The sequence below is a fragment of the Patiria miniata genome, unplaced genomic scaffold (genome assembly GCF_015706575.1).
Source record: "Patiria miniata isolate m_02_andy unplaced genomic scaffold, ASM1570657v1 HiC_scaffold_7, whole genome shotgun sequence".
In the NCBI taxonomy this organism is placed as follows: Eukaryota; Metazoa; Echinodermata; class Asteroidea; order Valvatida; family Asterinidae; genus Patiria; species Patiria miniata.
In genome coordinates, this window is record NW_024037074.1 from 23741536 (window position 1) to 23763300 (window position 21765).

The window sequence follows — 21765 nt, forward strand, 5'->3', positions numbered from 1 at the left end:
TCATGCACATGTACAATTATGTCAGGATGTATCACTTTTGTCCCAAATTTGGAACATTGCCAAGATCTCCTTTGCCCTTTTTTAGGGATTAGGTTTCTTTCATTTCTCCAGGCAAATACAGAATACACAATCTTTTTTTAAAATTTATTATGTGACAATTGAATGGAATGCTTTGTTTAAGGGCCAATCCCAAAACCACCATACAAATCATACAGTGCCTTCAAGAAATCCCTTTTTTATGTCATGAAATGGGAAACTATGTTTTATTTTGCCAGGCTCAAACTGATGGGATTGTCAAAAAAGGTCTCCTCGATTATACTGCAGATGTAAAGTCAGAGATCAATAATCTATAAATAGAAAGTGTATATTGAAAGTAACCACATTGATTTATAATGCATGATGTTATGCTGATATGTAGTCAAATCCAATGGTTTGTCCAGTTATCAACTATAGGAATCAAGAACAGATCTTTCGTGCACTAAGCAGGGTCACTAGATATCTTGACCACATCTGCTGACCCTTCCAAATGCATGAAGGTTTAATCATCTGACTTAAATGCATAGTCACCATCACTTGTAATTTTGGCAGTCTTTCAACTTGTGTACAATTTGGGTTGTTTTAATGCAATATCTAGGGCATGCATGCATGCACCTGAAGCATATCCCATGGGGGGAAAAAAGACCATGGTTCACTAGTTCCACTCCCCAAGTCTTGAAAGCTGTACATCCCAGCTGTAGTATCCGCTGCAAAAATCAGTTTCCTATTTAATACCCTATGGAGGAAGACACCTAGCTCCAACATACAAAAATAGACCTGTGGGCAGTGACGTTGAAAAAATGAAAAGGATTTTTAATTGAATTCCTTGCCTGGAGAGACAAAAAGGAAGGTCGCATTATCCATGCAAATGCCAGCCATGTCTTTACATCCAAAATTTATGTCCTGTGTATTTCCTCGAGTGGTAATCTGTGATGGATGCCATGGACATTTTGGCAGGGAAGTCGAGGAAGTCTATACAAAATAAAAAAAATGTAAAAAAGGAAAACGTCTTTCCAGATTTGTCTGGAAGCTAGCCCCATCGCATCCTTTCCTTTCGACACTGGTACACACCACACTTCAACCTGTTTTGTACAGCCCTGATTTAAAGTGAAAATACTAGTACAGGATCTTATTCAACAGAAAAAGAAGAAATGCGACAACATCTTGAGCAAACATGGCGCAAATGGATGTTGGACCCGGGCTGTGCATTCATTCTCTCATGCTTAAGCCGACATCTACATGGCTTCTTTTGTTGCTGAGATAATGTATGAATTCTGGCAGTCGAAGAAATGATTGCAGTGGATGACTCATGGCATGGAGTAAAAGATCCTTGCACATTCTCAAGAAGTCTTGGGTTCTACGATTGGCATAATTTGCAGATGATTTTGAATGATTGACTGTGTAAAACAGCACTGTTCAGGGAGTAAACCTTAAACAATGGATACCAACTTAGGGGGTGTTTTTAGGTTCCATTGGTTTTCTATAGCACAACTACTAGTTTGAATGTTACAGAATCCAACAAAACAGTGCTGAATCCATCAGAATCCATCAGCTACAGTATCTTCCATTTATGATTTACTGCGCAGATCAACAGGGTCCAGTTTAACAGCCTACTTTTGGATTCGGTTATATTTAACATAGATTGGGTTGAAATAAGATTCTTTTTCAACCAAAAAACCCTTAAAATCCCTTATTCATAACAATTCAGGCCAGCAACGGACTACACCACCACAGCCGGATATCAACACTTCCTAAGATCCCAGGCCCCTGTGTGAATTAGGTGTCCAGCTTTCCAGACAACTTGGAAGGAACTTCCCTGATGAGACACTGACCTTGTATCAGGTCAGTAAGGTCACCAAGCTTCCTGACTACATGTAATTTCATTTGAACCACAGTTGTAGGTGTGTGGTCACTAACCCTGGCTGCACCATGCATGTACATGTACATGTACATGTACATGTAAAAGCTGTACATCTGGCATTATAGTGACCCTTTCTGATTATTTCCTATTTCATGTATTAAATGCAGGGTTGGAAACTACATGTACATATAGTACACGTACATGAACAGGCATGCATACATGTACAAATGTAGATGTACATGTACCATGTGTGCATTACCATTAAGTCCATGAGATTCATGAAAGTGGTCATGAGAACAGAGATATTTAGTTTTCATATTCATGAGCAAAATTGTCTTCGCCCAATATGGTGTGTGTGCATTAATTGTCAAATTGATGTACCGGTACATTTTGTACTAAGTACGAAATGTACATCAATTTGACAATGCTGGCTCATTACATGTACACAAAAGGGTGACTGCTCTATGTTCCGACACCCCTATGTTCCGACAACCTAGATTGTGTTACTCCAGGTTAGGGTTAGGGTTAGGGTTAGGAATAGGAATATGTGCAGTCGGAACATAGGGGTGTCGGAACATAGAGGTGTAACCCACTAAAGTACTTGGTGTTCTTATTATGCTATACATGATGTACTGTGTATATCATTACCATGGAGTTATATTGATTTTTGCTCATGGCCAATCAATGTTTTATAGACTTGGCAATACCATGCCAAGGTTGAGGAACAGAATATATGTAAGGCCATCTTAACCAGTTGCAAGGTCCGTACACTCCCTGAATAAAGTAATGTTATCCATGGAATTTGTTATGGGACATTTTGTATTCAAAACCTGTGCAGTGAAAAGGGGTGGGACTTAAACACACTACATCAATAAAAAAAGCTCATATCAACCACTTCAAACGAAATGTGTGTTTTGTTCTAAAATATCAATATGGATTTATCAATTGAATGATCAAGCCAAATTTATTGATCGAGAGTCTGATCAGTCATCGTGAGGCCAAATAACAATAATAGTTCTGCTTCTGGTTACCCTACCACCCCTACCCTATTTTTTTTTGGGGGGGGATGAGAAAAAAAAATCTGAAAATCATCAATTAGCCTACTATCTTTTTACCCTTGATTACACGCAGACACCTCCATATGATCGAACACACAAAAAATGGCCCAACATATTTTTTTTCCTACTTAAGTTCAAATTCCATGTAATCGGAAGCAGAACTATTTTGTTTGCCCTAATCAACCAATTTGTTCAATCAAACAGTATCCGTGACAAAATGCAACTTAATTGTCTGTACAATGTACTACATGTACAATGAAGTTTGTCAGTAAAATCAACATGGACGAACAGTACAACATGGTTTACATATGGGTACAAAGAACTACACAAGTTAATCAACATTTGAAATTGTCACCTCATTTATTCAAAATGACTTTCCAGTTTTAAAATTTGAAGAAAACAAATGCCCCTCTGTGCTTATTAGGTTGAACAAGGTTATCTCTTGCTCCACTGTCCACACAAAGGGATAATAAGACTGGATCCAAATGGGAGGCCTGGGGGTATAGGGGTACCAAACAGTTTATCCAAGCATGGGGGAATGAAAAGTATGGGTGCTCTTGTACATGTACACAGGTACACATGTACACATGTACCCATGTGCAGGTACACAGGAACACATGTGCAGGTACACATGTGCAGGTAGCTTAATTTTTTTCCTAGGAGGGTTAGGGGCAATGTCATGAATAATTCAGTTTTTCCTTTGAATCATCTCAAGACTTAGGTTCTCGTTCTATTTTCCCCTTAATTTAAAATTATCTCAGTGATAAATTTGGAGAAGAAAAATAGCTGATGAAAATGAGCAGCGACGACGTGGATTCGAACCAGGGATCTTTGTATCCATAGCTCATCTCGCTATCCACTAGGCTACTGTGTGGTAGCTCGACGATAACCGTTCTTTAAAATGCTTTAATGTATTGTAACTAGTTGAGCAACTAACAACAATGCTGTTGATGTCATTGTCCGTTCTCATGGATAAACATGAATTATTCATGACATTGCCCCTAACCCTCCTAGGAATAAAAATTACGCGTGCAGGTACACATGTACACCCATACACATGTACACATGTACACAGGTACACTGCAGCATGACTGCAGGCATGAACCTTCTTGGGGTAAAAGCCTTGGGCGATGGATAATTTTGTTTTGAGGTAGATGATGCTAGCCACTTATTAGTCTGTTATAATCCAATTTCAGTGTGCATAATGGTCGGCTATAAATGTTGCTCAAGTTGTTCAATAACCCAGAAAAATGTTACTGTCCTACAACAAGGGGACATTTAGGGGAAGGGAGGAGGTGGGTTTGGTCTGCTCCTAAAACCATGACTTGCCATTGTCTTACACAGCTAAGACAAATTGACAATACTCTGGGACCTGTCTTTGAGTTCAATAGCCACATTCCAGATTGTTCTGTAAAATTATACATGTATACAATACACATTCCTACATGTACCTAGGCGTGTATTGTATACACATGTACATGTAATGGTGACTGTTTTATTGCTTCCACAGCAGAACAATGTGAAGAGCCAATGGTTTTCAATCAAAACAGAACTCAGATCAACACGTCTGCATTGAGACAACATTATCAGTTTGTCAAGTGTATCTAGAGCTCTAGACTAAAAAGAAAAATAGATCAGGCAATTGACCTATCACCGTTTGCGAGTTAGCCACGCCCCTTAGACAACCCTATGGAGTTTTTTGTACACTTTGAGTTTTGTTTGTCTCGGATTTTGCGCGCGGAATTTGCATATCATGTAATTGGACAATATTTCGCAAGCTGCGTTGACGCGATTCTCTCGCGATTCTTCAGCGATAGGTCAATTGTGGCCAGACCGTGAAAATATTAGAATGCTATCGGATTTCTTTTAGACCTTGTCCCTATTTGATTATTGGGGACATACAATACATACAGTATACACTACAGTTTAAAAAATGAAGTCTACAGTGCATGAGCAAAGAATTTTGGATATTTGCCAAAGTTTACCTAAACAGATCCAAGTTAAAGGAAGGTATTGTATTTCCGTTAAAATAAAACAAATTTATAGCACCAAAAATATAAATATTATCTTCAAAAACATTACTATACTCTTCCATGGAGGAATAATACTTAAGTTTTGGTCAACTTTTTGTGTTGATTTAAAAATGCCCATTTATTTCTTTGGGTTTAACTTTTTTTTCCGCTCGTGCTTTTGCTTTTTTCTTTCTTTGGAAAAATACCTTCTACAAAAATAGAAAAGTATCCAAAATTCTTCACTTTTACATGGTTTAAAAATGTATGCATTCATATTTTCTGTTACCAGAAATATACATAACTCAGCAAGTAGTAAAAACATTGTTACATTAATAAAAATTCTGAACTGGGGCTTTCAGAATGCATTCAAACTGTCCGCAGTCTCATTAATAACTGCTGCCTTTTCAAGCAAATTTTGAGGCAATTTCTGCAGTATTGAGGCCAACTACGGGATAAGTAGTTTTCTTATTGCATTTCGCAAAACCTTTAATCCTGGACTATCTTTATCTGTGTCATAAAACATAAAATGTTCTAAACTCAACTGAAAGCTAGAAAAACGGATTTTAGAAATAAATCACTTCTAGTGTGCCTAACATGAGGGGTCCGGATTCTAACGACCGATTTTTGCTGGCAGCTGGCCAGCCAATGTCTTAATAGGATGTTATATTGGATGGGGGATCCACCCTAGCATATCCGGACAATTTACCGATTTCAATTTCCTGGGCTGACCAGGCTGCCCCTTTAAAAGATTATCTAAAAATAGCCAGGCAGCTGCTGTCACAACTTATCCGATTGAGTTTGTTTGAGACTGAATAACTGAAATTAAAGGGGCAATTCACCTCAATTCTGAACCTTAATTTCCTTTCACGATTAACTTTGTCAGCAGTCAAACCAGGATTTTGTTTCAAGGTGGGGGAAATTTAATATGGTGGCTTCAGACAAAGTTAGGGTTGTGGGGGAATTTTTTTAGGGTATGGGAAGTTAACACGTATATTTTACATGTGAGAGTTTTCAATAGCAGTGCGCATCTTTCAGCATTGGGGAAATTTCTAATTTTTCCAGTGAGTTTGGCGATTGTAGCATCCCTCTCTCACACACCAAATTTCAAAAGAAAAATCTTTTTAGCCTCCAAAGTGAAAATACAGGACTGAAATAAAGATGTGCCAATTTCAAATTGTCTCATTTTTGAAATGTGTTGTTTTCTGCTGTTAAGTGTCCACTCATTTTCAGAGACCCCAAAAGTGTGTTGATTTTTGTAAATAAAGTGTCTTTCCTGTTTTACCACAGCTCGTACTCGTAGCACTGATGAGGAAAGCAACTAATTACACAATGACTGAAATTATTGGCATAACTTAAGTGGCACACCACCATGGAAATTCCTAACATACCCCACATTGCTTTGCTAGTATATTTATTCAGGTGCATTACACTATGACGTTTTATTTTTTTAAAACATTGCTCCGATTGAAGAGTTAATTTCCAAAACAGGACATATCCATTTCAAAACAGTGAAAATGTGCAGGTCATGAAAACTTAGGCCAAATAAAAAAAACATGTTTAGCGTCCCCACCCGCTTCCTTTTTGGAGACCGCCTCCTTTTTTTGGTTATTTAAAAAAAAATATTAAAAAAATAAAAAATTTTAAACAGTGACATCATTTTGGCCTCTTTGTCTGTTGCATCTAGTCCATATAAAGCTGGTATGTCATTTCCTGAGTCCAAGTGACGGCCATTTAAAAAAAAAGCTGGCGGCTATCTTGAAAAATAGCCCGGTCGGTCGGCCATTTTGGAGGGGGGAAAAAAAAAAAAGCCTTCTTCCTTTTTTTCAAAAAGGCAGGACGCTAAACAAGTGTTTTTTATTTGGCCTTATAGAACCTACACAGTATAACTGTTTTTTTAATACATTTTTGGAATTTATTGTAATCTTAAATTTGTTTAAAGGGAATGTACATCATTGGCTTTTGCTGTAATTTTCAGAAATTAACTATTTGAGGGGTTAGTATAATAGATCAAATATTGTTACACTGATATGTTTGAAATCTTGTGTTCGAAAATGCTGGAAAAACCAAGACAAACAAAAATGTTCAAGTAGTCTGGTTCCCTGACTCCACTAAAGATAAAATGGATCAATTTATAGATGCCAGAAAATTGTAAGGTAAGGGAACCAGTCTAGCTGCTCTGCACCCGTTAATGAACATGTAACAAATAGCAAACACAATTTAGACTGAAAAAAGGTAATTTTGGAGCAGTAGTTGAAAAATAGTTAGGTTTTTCCAACGGTCCTGACGGTGGTCGGCCGACCACCGTTGGAAATGTATACAAAAATACAATTTTCTTGAAAATGATTTCACACCTGGTGCCATAATTTAACAGGATGCTTTAGACTGTCATTTACCAACATCCCAGTAAGCTATTTTGTAAAAACTTGGTAGTTTTATTTTTCGATGTTTGCAAATGTTGTATATTCCCTTTAACTATCACAGTCGTCGAAACTGACTTTGGGCAGCTTAGAGGGTTGGATTCTAAAGGGTAACAAAACGGTGTTTATCATGCTTTGGAAACAAACTCTTCACATTATCTCGAGTATAAGTTCATGGCCATGTATCTAGGCACGAAACATGCGTGTTTCCGAACATGTCAAACCTTTACTTCACTCTTAAGACAGGGAATTGGTCACTACAAATTCAAACACTTAGGATGGGTTACAAAAGCATGGCCTTTCTACAAAACTCCCATGATCAATGCATCATCGAAAAGTGTTATCATGAAAATGCATTCTGAAAGTTTCTCCAAGTTCAGCGTTACAGCTACACATTGTCACTGGACACATTCAGTTGAGCAAAGCCAGTAAGATTTCATTTTGTATTTCATTTTGATTTCAATTACATTTTTAAGTGTTTGGTTTTTTTGGCAGTTGAATACAAATGTTTCGTCTTTTTTTGTTTCTTAACTTTCCTGAGAATATAAATATCAAAAGTTTTTATCACAAAATTCAAGGCGTTGTTGTTGAATACAAAATTTTCTTACTGTCTTTTATTGTCAAATTTTTGTGTCCACTGTTAAAAGATTACAACATCAAAATACATTGTGACAATTGATATAAGTGTCCCAGACAATACGCATCATTTCCTTCAATAATAAGGGAAAATACATGTATGTATTGCGCAACTCAACTGATAAATTATTGCGCAACTCAAATCAATAGTCCCATGTTCTGTACCAAAATGTGTCAGGGGAAAGTCGGAATTTAACATTTTTAAATTTCAGCAACAAAAAAGTAATTTGGGCAATATTTTGTATTCAGCAATGAGTAACGATCCTGAATCCTCCAATTTTGATGTTTCACTCGCTCTAGGGAGTTATACATCTTCAGGATCATTATACTACAAAGTCAAAAGGCTTTGATATTAATGTTCAAAATATTTAAGTAACTTGAACTTTTTTTTGTAGGGCATAAAAAAGTGTTTTGAGGGAGTAATTTTAATTCCTTATCCATTCTCATTTGGTCCTCAAAATTTAAAAACATTTATCCACCAATTTGTTTATATCATATTGCATTGTCATCATGTGCATGTTTTAACTTCACGGATTAAAAATCAACTTGTTGCAAAACAGAATCTTCAAAAATCTCATCCAGTGGGGAACAGACACAAACGTCCATCACCATACAGATTACAGTTGGATCCATACATAGCCATTGAAAATGGGGTGAAACTGGTATAAATAAATATTGGCTCATTATTGTCATTTGAACTCAAAAGAGTTTTCAAGAATAGATGAATAACAATCTCACTTGCAAATGTGTATTTTCTGAGCAGATGTTTTCCTGTGGAATGTGTACATAATTAGGCCCAAGTTCAAATCCTTTATTACTGATCTTTATCAATCATTAAAAAAAAAGAGGTAAAACTGTCCATTTGTCCAGCCAGGTGGGTGATGTTTATTTTTTCAAATGAAATATGACAAATACTTTTAAGTTGAATTTGTAAGTCCTTGAGGATGATGTGCCTTTTTCAGGACAGTGTTCTCTTCGCGTAACCGCTTCACTTCATGCTCCAAATCATCCAGACTCTCTAGCCGTGCTCTGATCGAGGGGTCTTCATCTATCGAATGTCCATTCATTTGCTCTCCATCTGATGACCTGTTTTCGGTTTGCTGTGTTTCCTCCAGCTCAGTCACTCTCTTTGACAGGGTCAGGACTTCAGAGACCAACTGTTCCTTGGACATCGACTGCAAACGTTCCGACTGTACTTCGTCGTACATTGCCGAGAATTCCCTCTCCAGGAAATCTCCGTCTCGGATATCATCATTCTCATCAAAAAGCTCATCAGATGAGTCCCCTGGAATGTGATTACCTCCTGCGCTCAGGTCAGGTGTGTCAACTTTATGATCTTCCATCAGGAACTGTGTCGTGTTGTATGGAGTCGGCCGATTGGCTCGTTTCTTGGTTGCTCTCTTGCTCTCCAGTTCGTCCAACTCCTTCTTTTCTTCCCAGGTCAACCTTGCGTAAGGTTTCCACTTCCGATGGTTCCTCTTGCGATTATTCCTCCGCCTGCGCCGGAGGTTTTCATCGACCTTGTTTTGATGAGGAGCTCCTCCATTCTTGATGTTCTCTTGAACTTGTTGAGGTGATCCCCCCGATTGGTGGTTGTTACTGGGCACGATGGATGGCGCCATCTCTTGGCCTTCTTGCGCTTGTCCCGTCTCCGATCCGCTGGCGCTACTGCTCCGCCTGTGGTTGGGTCTGTTCCGTGTGCGAGGTGCACGACGCGGTCGATCGGTGCTGCTGCCCCCGCTGGTTGCAACGCCAACGGTACGCTGCCCTGCTGCAGATCCTTGGCTTACGGTCCGTGGCCACTTGTGTTCAGGCGGCCTACCTATCGGACTAACGTCGGGGCTTTCCGTCCTTTCGTCGTCTCCTTCCACGCTCTCTGTTCCAAAAGAAACCCTTTTCTGTCCTTCCATAACCAATACTCAACCGGACACAGTGTCAAACTGACAGTATGTTCGAGAAATTAAAGCAAAATGGGGCAGTTTGTGTCTAAAAATGCTCGCAGTTATAAACAGTGGTAATGTCCTGCTCTCGATCATTCTCATTTTCTAAATGTAAATTTTTAGTCCGTGCGCTTGTTTTTATAGTGTGCCGCACTGCATATCAATCCGCCTAAAAATATCACGGCTTAATCGTTTAAAGATAACTTTGTTTTAAGGCCCATTTCCATTGATACATTATTCGCAGTGTTTATTTTGTTCAAAAAAGTCAAACAATATCAAGAAATATTTGTTTTTTGCAAAAAACGAAACCTATTTTTTTCTAAATCCTAAAGAAGTGAGAAGGTAGTATTTAACGCATCATGCAAAAGTCGTCGGGATTATCGGCGTATTTATGTAGGTTGTACCAATGTACAAAAGGGGGGTTTCTAGTTAGTTTATATTGTACCAACCCCCCCCCCCCCCCCCCCCCCCCCCAAATTGCGTATGTTTAGTATTCGCTTGTTTTTCAGAAATATTTTTCAGATATGAAGAAAATGTGAGTGCAAACAAATTATTTGTCTATTGATTAATATATCAAAACTCCATCCGTTTTTTTAATCAATGTCTTGGAAATGGAAGTGAAGGAAAACGACACCCCTTTGAACTCAACTTCTTGAAGAATGTAAATTCGCATGTTACGCATGTGGTACATATGCATAGCATGTATGCATATAAGCGCATGCATCGACATATAGCTGGCCTCAGCTAGCTAGCTAGCTAAGCTAATTTAGCGCGTATTTTTATGCTGACTTTTGCGCGCTGTGTGTGCGTAAGTCCAGCAACTTCCTGTGCCTTCTTCGGCCTTTAGTTCTTCCACCAAAATGCGTTCGTACTGGTGATAAAAATACCTCAATGTTACCCAAGATTCGAGTTTTTAAGTAAGTATGCAAAGTTCAGAGGGTAGGCCTAGCTACTCACATGACTCAGCTACTGGCTAGTACTGCTTTACTTATTTGAAAGAGAAACATGGTAAAGATTGCTGATTGGTTCACCCATGCCACCAAAGTCCACTGCACCATTGCAGAGTCAGCATCCATTTACAACCACAAATATTGGAAAAGCATGGAAAGACAGGGATGTCATCTGTATTGTACGTCAGCCTTTTTTGGAAGGAATACTGCATCCTGATGCCACTTATTCCATGTTCCATCATATATTATCTCAATGAATGTCAGCTGTGCAAAAAAATGTCGGAAAGACATGAAACTGGGACAAAGATTGAAAGAAACATTGCCAATTTTGTTTGAAAATACTTTGAATAAAAATGCAGCACAGTAAACTCTCCATATATAGATTTTGTACACAACCTAAAAATTGGCGTCAGGATACTACGTCCTATCCAGTTTGTACAAGTTTACCCAGACCTAAATGCAGTAAAATAAGTTGGAATGAAACTTCACAAACTTCATTTTGTCGTCTTGAGGTTAACCCATAACGAAAAAAGAATTCCATACATGGACATCCCAGATTTGTCCCTGCAGTGACTTATGTCAGCCATCAGAAAGCGATAACATGTCGTAAAAAGTCAAATTTAGCAGGGAAAATATTGAAGCATTTACAGAGAAAACACTAAGAATTTTTCAGACTAGTCTCATAGTCATAGGGTTTGTGCACAGTCCAGGTATGGAATTGTTTCAACAACAAAAACTAGCATGTTTCCCCTCATTTAATGGTTCCCTTTCACTTGCACTGAGGTTACAGTTTGTCAAGACAAATGAAAAATTGAAGTGACTTGTTAGATTTTATATTTTTTTTATCTTTAGAATTTTAAGGCCAATTCGGCCTAGAGAAAAATAGTTTCTCATCTGGTCTTTTTGAAAAAAGGAAGGACAAGTTTCTTTTTTCTCCGGGATGGCAAATGGATTCTTCCATTTTGTCAAAGTTTGCTGATTCTTTTGTGTCCAAAGGATCTGTCACCCTTTGAACTTGCATACCAGTTTTGCTGGAAACGAAAAGACACACTACTGGTAGGCCTGCTGCAAATGTATCGTGGGTGTTTTTTTAAGGAGGCTGGTGGGAAAAAGAAGCGGCAAGCTCAAGAAATTGGTCTTTTTTCTTTTACTTGGCCCAATTTACTGATCTTTTTAGGTTTTTTTTTCATTGGGGAAAAAAATGTATCCAGACGCCACTTTTTTGGCTGTTTACAAAGTCTGTGGAGAGTCGAATGCATTTTCAAAGTATTTCCTAACAAAACTGTTTGTCAGTCCCAGATTCATGTCATTTCAACATTTTTGCAATGACTGACCTTCATTGAGATAATAATTCAGCAAAAGTGGGTGTCGGGATGCAACATTCTTTCCTTTCATTGTATTAAATTGGATTCTGTTTTCAAAGTATTTCCTAACAAAACTGTTTCTCAGTCCCAGATCCATGTCTTTTCAACGTTTTTGCAATGACTGACCTTCATTGAGATAATAATTCAGAAAAAGTGGGCGTCAGGATGCAACATTCTTTCCTTTTATTGAATTAAATTGGAGTCTGTTTTCGTTTCCTCAAATGTCCATATACACGCTGATAGTATTCGCATCAATAACCACATTATGAAGCACACGATACTCTATTGAACATCGCACTGCACTCAACAAAGTTTTTGGTTTGAATAGAACTGTACATTTTGCTGCCACAGAGAAAACTTTTTTTTGTAAAGAATTCAAGGCTGTCCAAAATTACTGGACACAAGTTATATTCAAACCTGGTCAAAAGAAAATAAAAGCAGGAAAAAAGATTATTGACAAGTCAACGAAATCAATAACACTCCCAGTAATACAATACAAATGCCGAGACCGTTAAATCTGACCCTTCGAAAATTATCTTGTTATTTATTGGAAAGATATGGGGTCAGTTGGGTCATACCGGTACAGCACAAGTATACACACAGACTGAGCACAAATGGAACAGCCACCAAGCCGGATTAGACTGCAATGTAGTGTATAACGTGGGATTGTTACTTTGATTGCATTTGCAACCATGCTGTCCCCCCCCCCCCAAACTGTTTGTTAAACAGACCGCTTTCTGATTCTTCGAAACTGTCCCTCCCCCCCCCTCCCCCTTCCCAGATTTCAAATGACATTCTTTGTAAACAAAATTCAAGGAGCATCAAGTGTTATGTAAAGTATATGGCCCTTTCCCTATCTGTGAAATGTTCCAAACCTCCGGAAAGATTTGAAAGGGTCCAGAAAGAGTTAAGCTAGAAAATGCATAGCAAGCCACGTGTTAAATTTCAAAGCACCCTTCCCGCTGGTCATTGTCCCTAATTTCATTGACCTAGACAAGGTAACTGCTTGCATATTCTGGGTTTCACCATGGAGCTAGCTCCATGGTTTCACCTACATGTACTATGGACAAGGTAAGTGCTTGCATGTACTTAGCCATATGAAACATCCTTATCTGTACGCTGTGTTGTTTATTGACACACGGTTCACTGAACACCTGAAGCAGTAAACAGCCGTATGCTTCCTGGTAATCCATAAGCGCACTGCCACAAGTGGGCAAATGCGCTAGGCCCCTGCAAGTAGGATCGTCCATTTTACAAAATAGGGATTTTACTTTGAGCATGGAGGTAGAATTCTACCTCCATGCTTTGAGAGTTCGTGTGTGACTGTGTGTGCATATCATTGTGACTGAGTGTTAAAAAAGGATAACAATGAAATTTCAGGTGTTTTGATGACCGTCCCCTAGCCTAGCATTTAAATGTAAAAATTGGCTGTGCTACGACCTTAATACACCACAATTCAAGACATTGTCATGCATCAAATCATGATTGATGATTAACTACTGCTAGTGTAGTGATTTATTGTCAGGAACCCATTTTACACTGCACTTAAGAAACAAAGTCAAGACAAAACAAATTTGGGACAGAGTTGGTTTGTTGCAGTCAAAGGTGACAGAAGGTGACACTGGCTATACTGTTCCTCAAATTTAAACACACAATTTAAAAAAAAAATGTATCCCTTCATTCCACACCCTCAAAAGCATAAGCTGAAAAGAGTGAATGCCCTACATATAAATTCAATAATAGCCCTAACAGTCCTGAATCCTCCAATTTCAATATGATTTTGCACACCCCCTAGGGAGTGTGTTCCTTCCTCCATGGGTTAATTAAGGTGTTGCCCTCCACCGACGTATTTGCGTCACCGGATGCAAATTCCATCTTATGAATAGCCCTACATATATAAACGTAAATTTTTTGAATTATTTTTTTTGGGGGGGGGGGATTTTTCCTCAGTAATGCTCAAGCCCAAATTCCAACTAATTTCATTATTTATAACATTTTTATTATTATTATTATTCTGGTTTATTTAAAAAAAAAACACCAAGTCGGCAGCCACTATAATGTGCCTGAAGAGACCGGCTTACAATAGTATAACATTATTGATACACATAAAACATATAAATAAAAGACATATAAAACATATAAATAAAAAGAGATTCATAACATTTCACAAATGCTCAGTCCAATACATTTGGTTGGCTCTTTAAGTCACACGTGCAGTGTGATTTACTCGTGCTACTCTCAGCAAAGCCAATATTGGCCAGGGATATCAGTATTCAGGCTAATGTAGTCTGAATTCAGGCTTTTTCAGGTTTTTGGAACAAGCTTGATTGGAAATGTCTCGGAAGCTGCAGGCCAATGAATTGGTGTTCATGCATGAGTCACCTGATTGTGCCATGTATGCAGTGTTTTTGGTTTTTTAACCACAGTGACCCCATGATGACCTTTGACCCAATTTGGTCATGTGACATGTTGGGGCTGGGCTACTGATCCTTTTGACAAAAACTTCGGTTGAAATCGGTCAAATATGTAGGAGCAATAGACAATGTCAATGTTTGTTTCTAACTCATGCACTAACTAACAGAGAGACATGATGATTTGTTGAGCTGCTATCCCGCAGCTAAAAACAAATTCAGAATTTCCATCCCTTCAAAGGCCTGAGAAATTAAATTCTCGTGTAGCACGCACTGAGAAACAAGCTCGAATGCATGTTCACCTTATTTTGACCTTTGACCTCATAGCTGTAGGTCAGACGAAGAGTTCACCATGGAAATTTTTAATGTTTGATGAAGGCCAACATGTTGACAGCGATACTTTTGTCATTTCAGCTTTCTTTGAAAGTTGGCCTACTTTGACCTTTGACCCCATAACTGTAGGTCAGACGAAGAGGTCACCATGATTTTGTAATCTTTGATAAGGGCCAACTTATTGATAGTGTTACTTGTGTCATGTAAGTACAGTTGCAGATATTGGAGGGCTATGCAAAAAAAACAAAAAACGAGTAGTCAATGTTGGTAAATTTTGAAGTGAAATGGAGGGTCTGGTCTAAACAATGGTAAAAAAACCCTGCTCTTTTGGTGTAAATCAAATTCCATATTATAATCTTTTGGTGTAGTTTAGTGCATGTCTCTTTGAGATGCCAATGCACGACCAGCTGAAGCAAATTGAAAGATGCTTTAACTCACCAGCCAAATGATTTTAGTGTTTTGAAACCTTTTTCCCCCCCTCTACAGATAAGCTGTAAGCAGTGTTCAGTGATGAGAGGCTGTCTCCAGTAGCAGCATTGTACGGGTGCCTTCTGTGCAACCATGTATCCGTCCAGGTAAATATTTCCTCTCTTAAAAGTTGCTTTTGTGGGTTTTTTTGTGTGTGAGTTTTTGAGATTTTGTTTTTGAATGACACTTTTCCTAGCAATACAAAATTTGATCCCTTTTCAATGATACATTGAGCAAAAAAATCTGGGCTCAGTATGCATAACTAAACATAAACAATGCTGGGTACAGCCTACGAACTCGACAGTGCATCCTCCAAAATCAACCAACCCCTTTTTTGTGCCTCCAAAAGCCTCCCAAACTACCTGGAGAATTTTGGAGGATGTAGGAGTGTTAGGGTTAATTGCGTAGTTTCTTATTCCTACACTATCCATCGAAACCTTCCTGTAGATTTTAAAGGAATTTGAAGGAATTTGAAAGTGTTTCTTCCTGAGTTGTGTATTGGAAATATTTGGTGCCAACTCTATTTCTTTATTAATTTGTGTTTTTAAAGAACAAGTAATTTTTTGTTATTTCCCCTCGCTCCCCTGCCATTTTTTGCTTGGAAGAATTCAGAAATCTTGAAATTATATCTCACTAAAGTTAACTAATTCTTTGAACTCATAAAAAAAAGTTGGGCTTGAACCTGATATCATTAAAATAAGGGTGGTTGACCTGTATAGTCATGAATATGTCAATTTGTTTCAAAACTGGATGTAAGGTTTTGACAGATTCAGATGAACAACTTCAAAACAATCTCATTCCAAGTGGATGTAAAGTGCTTTAAAGATTTTGCCTAATTTTTTTTCCTTCTACCTCAGCCACAATATTGCCAGCTATACTCCCTTGTTTGCCCAGGCACCGGTGTTTGTGCCAAGCAGCATCTCTCAGCAGCCAGTACAGCATGTCACCAGACCCCAGCCTTGCCCCTCTCCCCCACAGACTGGGCTGCAGGTGGTCTCCTATTCCTCTACCTATTCCTCTACCCCCATGTCCCCAGCTTACTCCCAGCCATCACAGGCCCCTGTGAGATGCTTTGTTCCAGCCTCCCAGCTGCCGGCTGGTGGCAGCAGCGGCGGCGGCATCTGCAGTTCCACACAGCCCAGATGTGCGCCTGGTCCTCCCCCAGTGAGACCCTGGCAACCGCAGCTGCAGCCAGTGATGCGACCGCAGCTGCCCTCGGAGAACCATTCACGGCCCCAGCTGCAGTGTGGGCCCTGCCGACAGCCACTTCGCCAGCCCAACCCACAGCCTCAGCCATATCCAACCGCATACCACCACCCACAACCCCAGCCAGTACCCCTGTCTCACCCACCACCATCCCACCCCAAGGGCCAACATCCACAGCGGATCAGCACAGCTGCGTACTACCCACAGTCTACCTCGCCCTCAGTCCCTTACGCAAACAACTCGAGCCTATATGAGGTTGCCAAGACCTCAGAGATGAATGGCGCAAGGAGCAGAGGCTTTGGAGGCAATTTAAGTATCCGAGACCAGCAGACAATGTACCAGAATCAGTACATGCAGAGTGCAGCGCAATGGTCTAATGAGGACTACACGGTGCCTCTCACTGAACCGGAGAGACAAAGGCTTTTCAGGTAACGTAATTCCAGCGGAAAAGTCTTGATGGTACTTTCCACAATGTCAGATTCATGACCCACTTGTTATTTTATGGTTTTGTGTACAGTCATCTAAGCACATTGCAGTGTACTGTAGGAAATGCAGGTACTGAGGAAGTATTTCATTTTCTCTGCATAATGCAAGATTTATGAGTGTACATGGTGTGCATGTATTTCCACTGTCAAATGGATTGTACCATTCAAAAAAATAATTGTCCACAGATCACAATAAAGGTAAGTGATATTTCAGCAAAGTGAAAACAATTCACGCATAAAAAAACACATCAGAACACTCTTAACCATGATAACTGGCACTTTATACATGTATCATAACCTTTATTTAAACGCCCTCTGCTTCTAATGATTAAACAACATGCTTTACAATGTCAATAGTTAATAGTCTTGCCCTGCCTTCTACACTCAACCAAAAAAGAAAGTCCCCCTTAATCCTTTTTTTCTAACTCAAAAACTTCTTCTCACATCTTGCTCAAATTTCAACTGATCAGTACAAAAATTCCTTAGCAATCCAGCCATACTCTTCGTTTGGCCCAAAATAGTGATAATGTGTACAAAATTATGCAATTTATGACAAACGGTACCGAAAAAAGTTGCACTTTTGTATACGTGCAAGGTGAGCGTGAACCACAACTTGCACGTATACAAAAGTGCAACTGTTTTCAGTATCATTGCTCATAAATTACATAAAAGTTGTACACAATATTACTGTTTTGGGCCAAATAAAGAGTATGGCTGGATTGCTATGGAATTTCGGTACTGATTATTCGTTATTTTAGCGAGAGATGCTCAGTAGTTTTTGAGTTATACAAAAAAGTATTGGAAGGGGGGGACTTTCTTTTTTGGTTGAGTGTACTTGGCTATCCCAGAGACTTACGAGATAATTCTGATATCATTTTCATGATACGACATGCTTTCATTTTACTGAAATATCACGCACCTTAAATGTGGTCCGTGGAGACAATTTTTAAAACTGTGTTTGTGTTCAAAATTCCATTACTCAAAAAGTATGTGAGGGATTTCATTGTGAAAGAAATTTTGTTAATTGGGCTTTCACATCTTAGATCAGGAAAACGCTAGATGCAGAACTTCTTCACAAAATAGGGGGCGCCATTTGGGTTTCCTTTTTTTTTAGTCCCCCACAATTAGGACAACGTTGACCTAGAAAATGATACAAATAAAAATGGTCTAAAATAAAAAATAAATAAAATGGTTTCATGTTTTAAATTTAAATCAGATCTTCCCTTGGAATTTGTAGTTTGGCTCTAGAATATTTATCAAAATCATTTGACTCCCGTGAGGATGCTCTTACCCACAGAAATTTGCCTCAAAGTGACTTGCAATGTGTTTACCAGTCCTAGTATTGTTTGTCTCCTGCAAGGTGATTGCTCACCCCCTTGAGACAAGGCAATGTCACAACCTTATATTTTTGTTCAATTGTATTCCTCAGGCATGCAACTTTTCCTCGGATCAGCTTTTTCCCTCTTTTTTTGACCTCCCATGTGTGTCATTGAAAATAGAAAAACACTGCACAAAGTCTTGGAAAGATTTGAATTTCCTCTTTTTTTGTAACTTATTTTCTGGTCCCTTTGCAGTTGGCAGCCTGTAACCCTTAGTGCCTTGTTGGGGACAATTTCCATAGAATCAGAAAAAAATGAAACACAACAGAGATAATCTGAATCAATATGGAAATGAAATTAATGGTCATTTTGTAAATTCAGTCAATTTCAAGAGGTCCTCGGCATCCACGGAACCCTGGACGTGTGCGACAACCGGCTCCTCAGCATCTTCATGCAGCTGCCTGCCCCAATCCGCCGGGGAATCAAGAGGCTAGGGGGCCTCAAGCCATTCCTGCAGCAGGCCGAGGAGTTCTTCATTGTGGAGGGAGACAATATATCACTGCGATTGGAAGCCACAGATATGGACCAGGAGGTGCAGGAGACTTCATATGACCCAGCAGAGTGGGAAGACAGCAGAACCGAAGATTTCTTTATTTCAGAGTTCATAAAAGGTTAGTCATTCATTTTTTGACGCTTTCTTGTGAAACTTAACATCGATGAAGAAAAGTAGCACATGTATGTAAAGTGCTTTGAGATTGTTGATGCGATGGAAAGCGATAAGCATTACTCTTTAATTATTATTTATTTATTTATTTTCTGTTGGCCATCATCACATTTGTCATCTCATAATACATTTATAGACACCATGAACAAGTACGCCCTCACGGCTACAAATGGAGAATTTGGGTAATAAAGGGAGAGTTAGGGGGGCCCACTGGGAGAGACATTCGAACATATTAACGACGACGCCTGACGCTCGCGCAAAGATGCTTTGACTTTCTGCACATTCAGAATAAAAATAGTTGTGCGTACGTCATGCTATTGGCGCGTGGACCAGTATGCGCACGCAGTGTGCTCCACCATCTGCTCGGCTCTTTAACCCTCCAGCTGTCTGAACAGTCACAGACAGTCAAAAACTCAATCGTCTTTTCCCTGCTTAAGCGTATCTGTGTCAAGTTACATAAACGTCACAGCCCTTCAATCCCGCTTTATGTAGGCTGGGAGCTCTTAACTGTTTGGAAAAAAAGTCACTTGATTGATTTTGACTGAAAGGTTCTTGGGACAGAATGTATGTTTGCATAGGAGAGTTAACCCTAAGCTCACCTAAAGCTACAAAATACTACTTCTAAAAAATTGTAGTATGAATACTTCAGCATATAAGTGTGCACAACACTCAGTGTGTTCTGTAGTACTCAGTTCTTTATCCCAAAGTAATGGCTAGGACGTTAGGGTTAAAGTGGTATTAAAAAGAGTGCTCTTTCTTGTTGCGCACTGAGCCCATTGAAAATTTTCGCATCTACGCGCCATCTACTGTTCGTGAAATAGAATTGCTCAACCTTTCCAAATCCTTCAAAATTCACCCAAAAGTTTTGGAGTGTCCACCTCTCTTTTTTCACCCTCCATTTTTGAAGGGTGAACTTGTGCATGGATGCCATAGCAGCGTCATATACTGTGTATCATTTTCAAGTGAAAATCAATTCCCGTTTTTCACATTTGCCTGTATTGCTGTGCATGCAGCACCAGCCGAGTTGGACGGTTTGCAGACCGGAAGTTCTCAAGGTGAAGAAGACACTGAGTCGACCACACTGTGGGAGATTTGCTCCTTCCTGACGTCTGGCTACGGGAGTGGAGGCGGTTACTATGACGACTATAAAGTTCTGTTTCCAGGTAAGTCTTGGTCTTTCCCTTTCTCAGTTCACGTGACTGATTTGCTCTACACGTCAAGTGACAGTGCACTTCATTATCATCCAAATGTTGCAAGATCCTTGAAAATCCACACAGAGATTTGAGAGGATTTTGCAGGATTGAGGAAGGTGGAACCCACTACAGGGTATTAGTTTTTGTTGTTTTTTAATGTGTTGGTGGTTTAACATTATCCCTAACTCCCTAGGGTGATTTACTACAAACCGTCCTCATCCTTGCAAATCCCAACACCATATGGTAAACTGTACACATAAACAGTTGGACTCTGTTAATTTGTGGTATGCCCAATCCCAGGTAAAGTACAGTCAGTTTACTAGTGCAGTACTCATCCTAACAGATTCCAACAAACCCTAGTGTTGGAGTTTGGCTGGCTGGGGATTGTTAGGGTTAATGCACAGTGGAGGAGTTTGGAGGATTTAGGAAGTCTGTGATGGTGTGGCATTAGGACACTCCCCTCTCTCTTGTTTCTTTTTTTTAAGGTACAGCCTCCCCATTCAAATGTAAATAATGTTTATTAAGTACATTGTACCAACTACTTTGTGAGATACCCCACCTCCACAATAAACAGTGATTGGGCTCAAGTGGCAAGATAGGATGTCACTTCCTGTGGGACACTGGTAGTTTGTGTGATGGTCTTTGTACTAGGGGTCATTCTGATCTAAGACTTTGATAAGTGAGGAACATTGACCACCACACCAAGCTAAAGCAGTGTCCATTTGTCTTTATTCTTGCAGGTATGTTGTATTCTTCTTCACATTATCTTGATGACAGATCATGGAAGTCAAGAGAGGAAACATGTAGTTTTTGTGTCAGAATGTAAAGTTACTTAAAAGTGATGCCAGAGTCTGTTACATTCTTAGCTCTTTTGTCTAAAGACAAAAGAGCTAAGAATGTTGAGAAAGCCCACAGTCAGAATGTGCCAGAGTACAGGGACAAATAGGTTCCTTCGCCCAGTCTTACTCACGTTTTCCACTTATAAAGTAAAAAGTAAAGTCTGTCCCGAGCCAGTGTGGCTCATCAGGCCGGCGTTTATCTCCGGTTTCAGTAGCATGAAACGACTGAGAATATTTCTACTCCCCCTGGATGGGATGCTAGTCCATCGCAGGTTACTCCCCAGCTAATGCCGGTACCCATTTATACTCCTGGGTGGAGAGGGGCAAGTGGGGTGAAGTGCCTTGCCCAAGGACGCAACATATGACCAGCAGCTGGATTCGAACCCCTGACCCTCTGATCATGAGTCACGAACCCTAACCACTAGGCCACACACTCCCCTTTCCACTTATAAATGTTTCCTAATTTGTCTACTAATTATGATTAGTGATTGTTCTTAAAACTGAGAGAATAAC

The 21765-nt window shown here is 39.4% G+C and overlaps 2 protein-coding genes across 3 annotated transcripts in view; one reads left to right on the top strand and one right to left on the bottom strand.

The window, feature by feature from the left end:
- Window positions 1-7867: 7867 nt before the first annotated feature.
- LOC119744753 (protein HEXIM1-like) lies at window positions 7868-10084 on the bottom strand. Its single transcript, XM_038220856.1, has one exon. The coding sequence runs from the start codon at window positions 9928-9930 to the stop codon at window positions 8938-8940; it is 993 nt and encodes a 330-aa protein (XP_038076784.1). The 5' UTR covers window positions 9931-10084; the 3' UTR covers window positions 7868-8937.
- Window positions 10085-15504: 5420 nt separating this feature from the next.
- LOC119744751 (titin homolog) overlaps window positions 15505-21765 on the top strand; it is a 30668-nt gene continuing 24407 nt past the window's right edge. The window contains exons 1-4 of one of the 2 annotated variants that reach the window (XM_038220852.1): window positions 15505-15593; window positions 16344-17120; window positions 18878-19167; window positions 20234-20383. In XM_038220852.1, coding sequence (XP_038076780.1) covers window positions 15580-15593; window positions 16344-17120; window positions 18878-19167; window positions 20234-20383 — 1231 coding nt within the window. In that variant the 5' untranslated portion in view covers window positions 15505-15579. Of the gene's footprint in view, window positions 15594-16343; window positions 17121-18877; window positions 19168-20233; window positions 20384-21069; window positions 21154-21765 lie in introns of those variants that run through there. The other variant, XM_038220853.1, reaches the window with a different exon arrangement.

Excerpts from the sequence above, each read along its gene's own strand:
- LOC119744753 (XM_038220856.1), bottom strand. The coding sequence starts at position 9,930 with ATGGAAGGACAGAAAAGGGTTTCTTTTGGAACAGAGAGCGTGGAAGGA.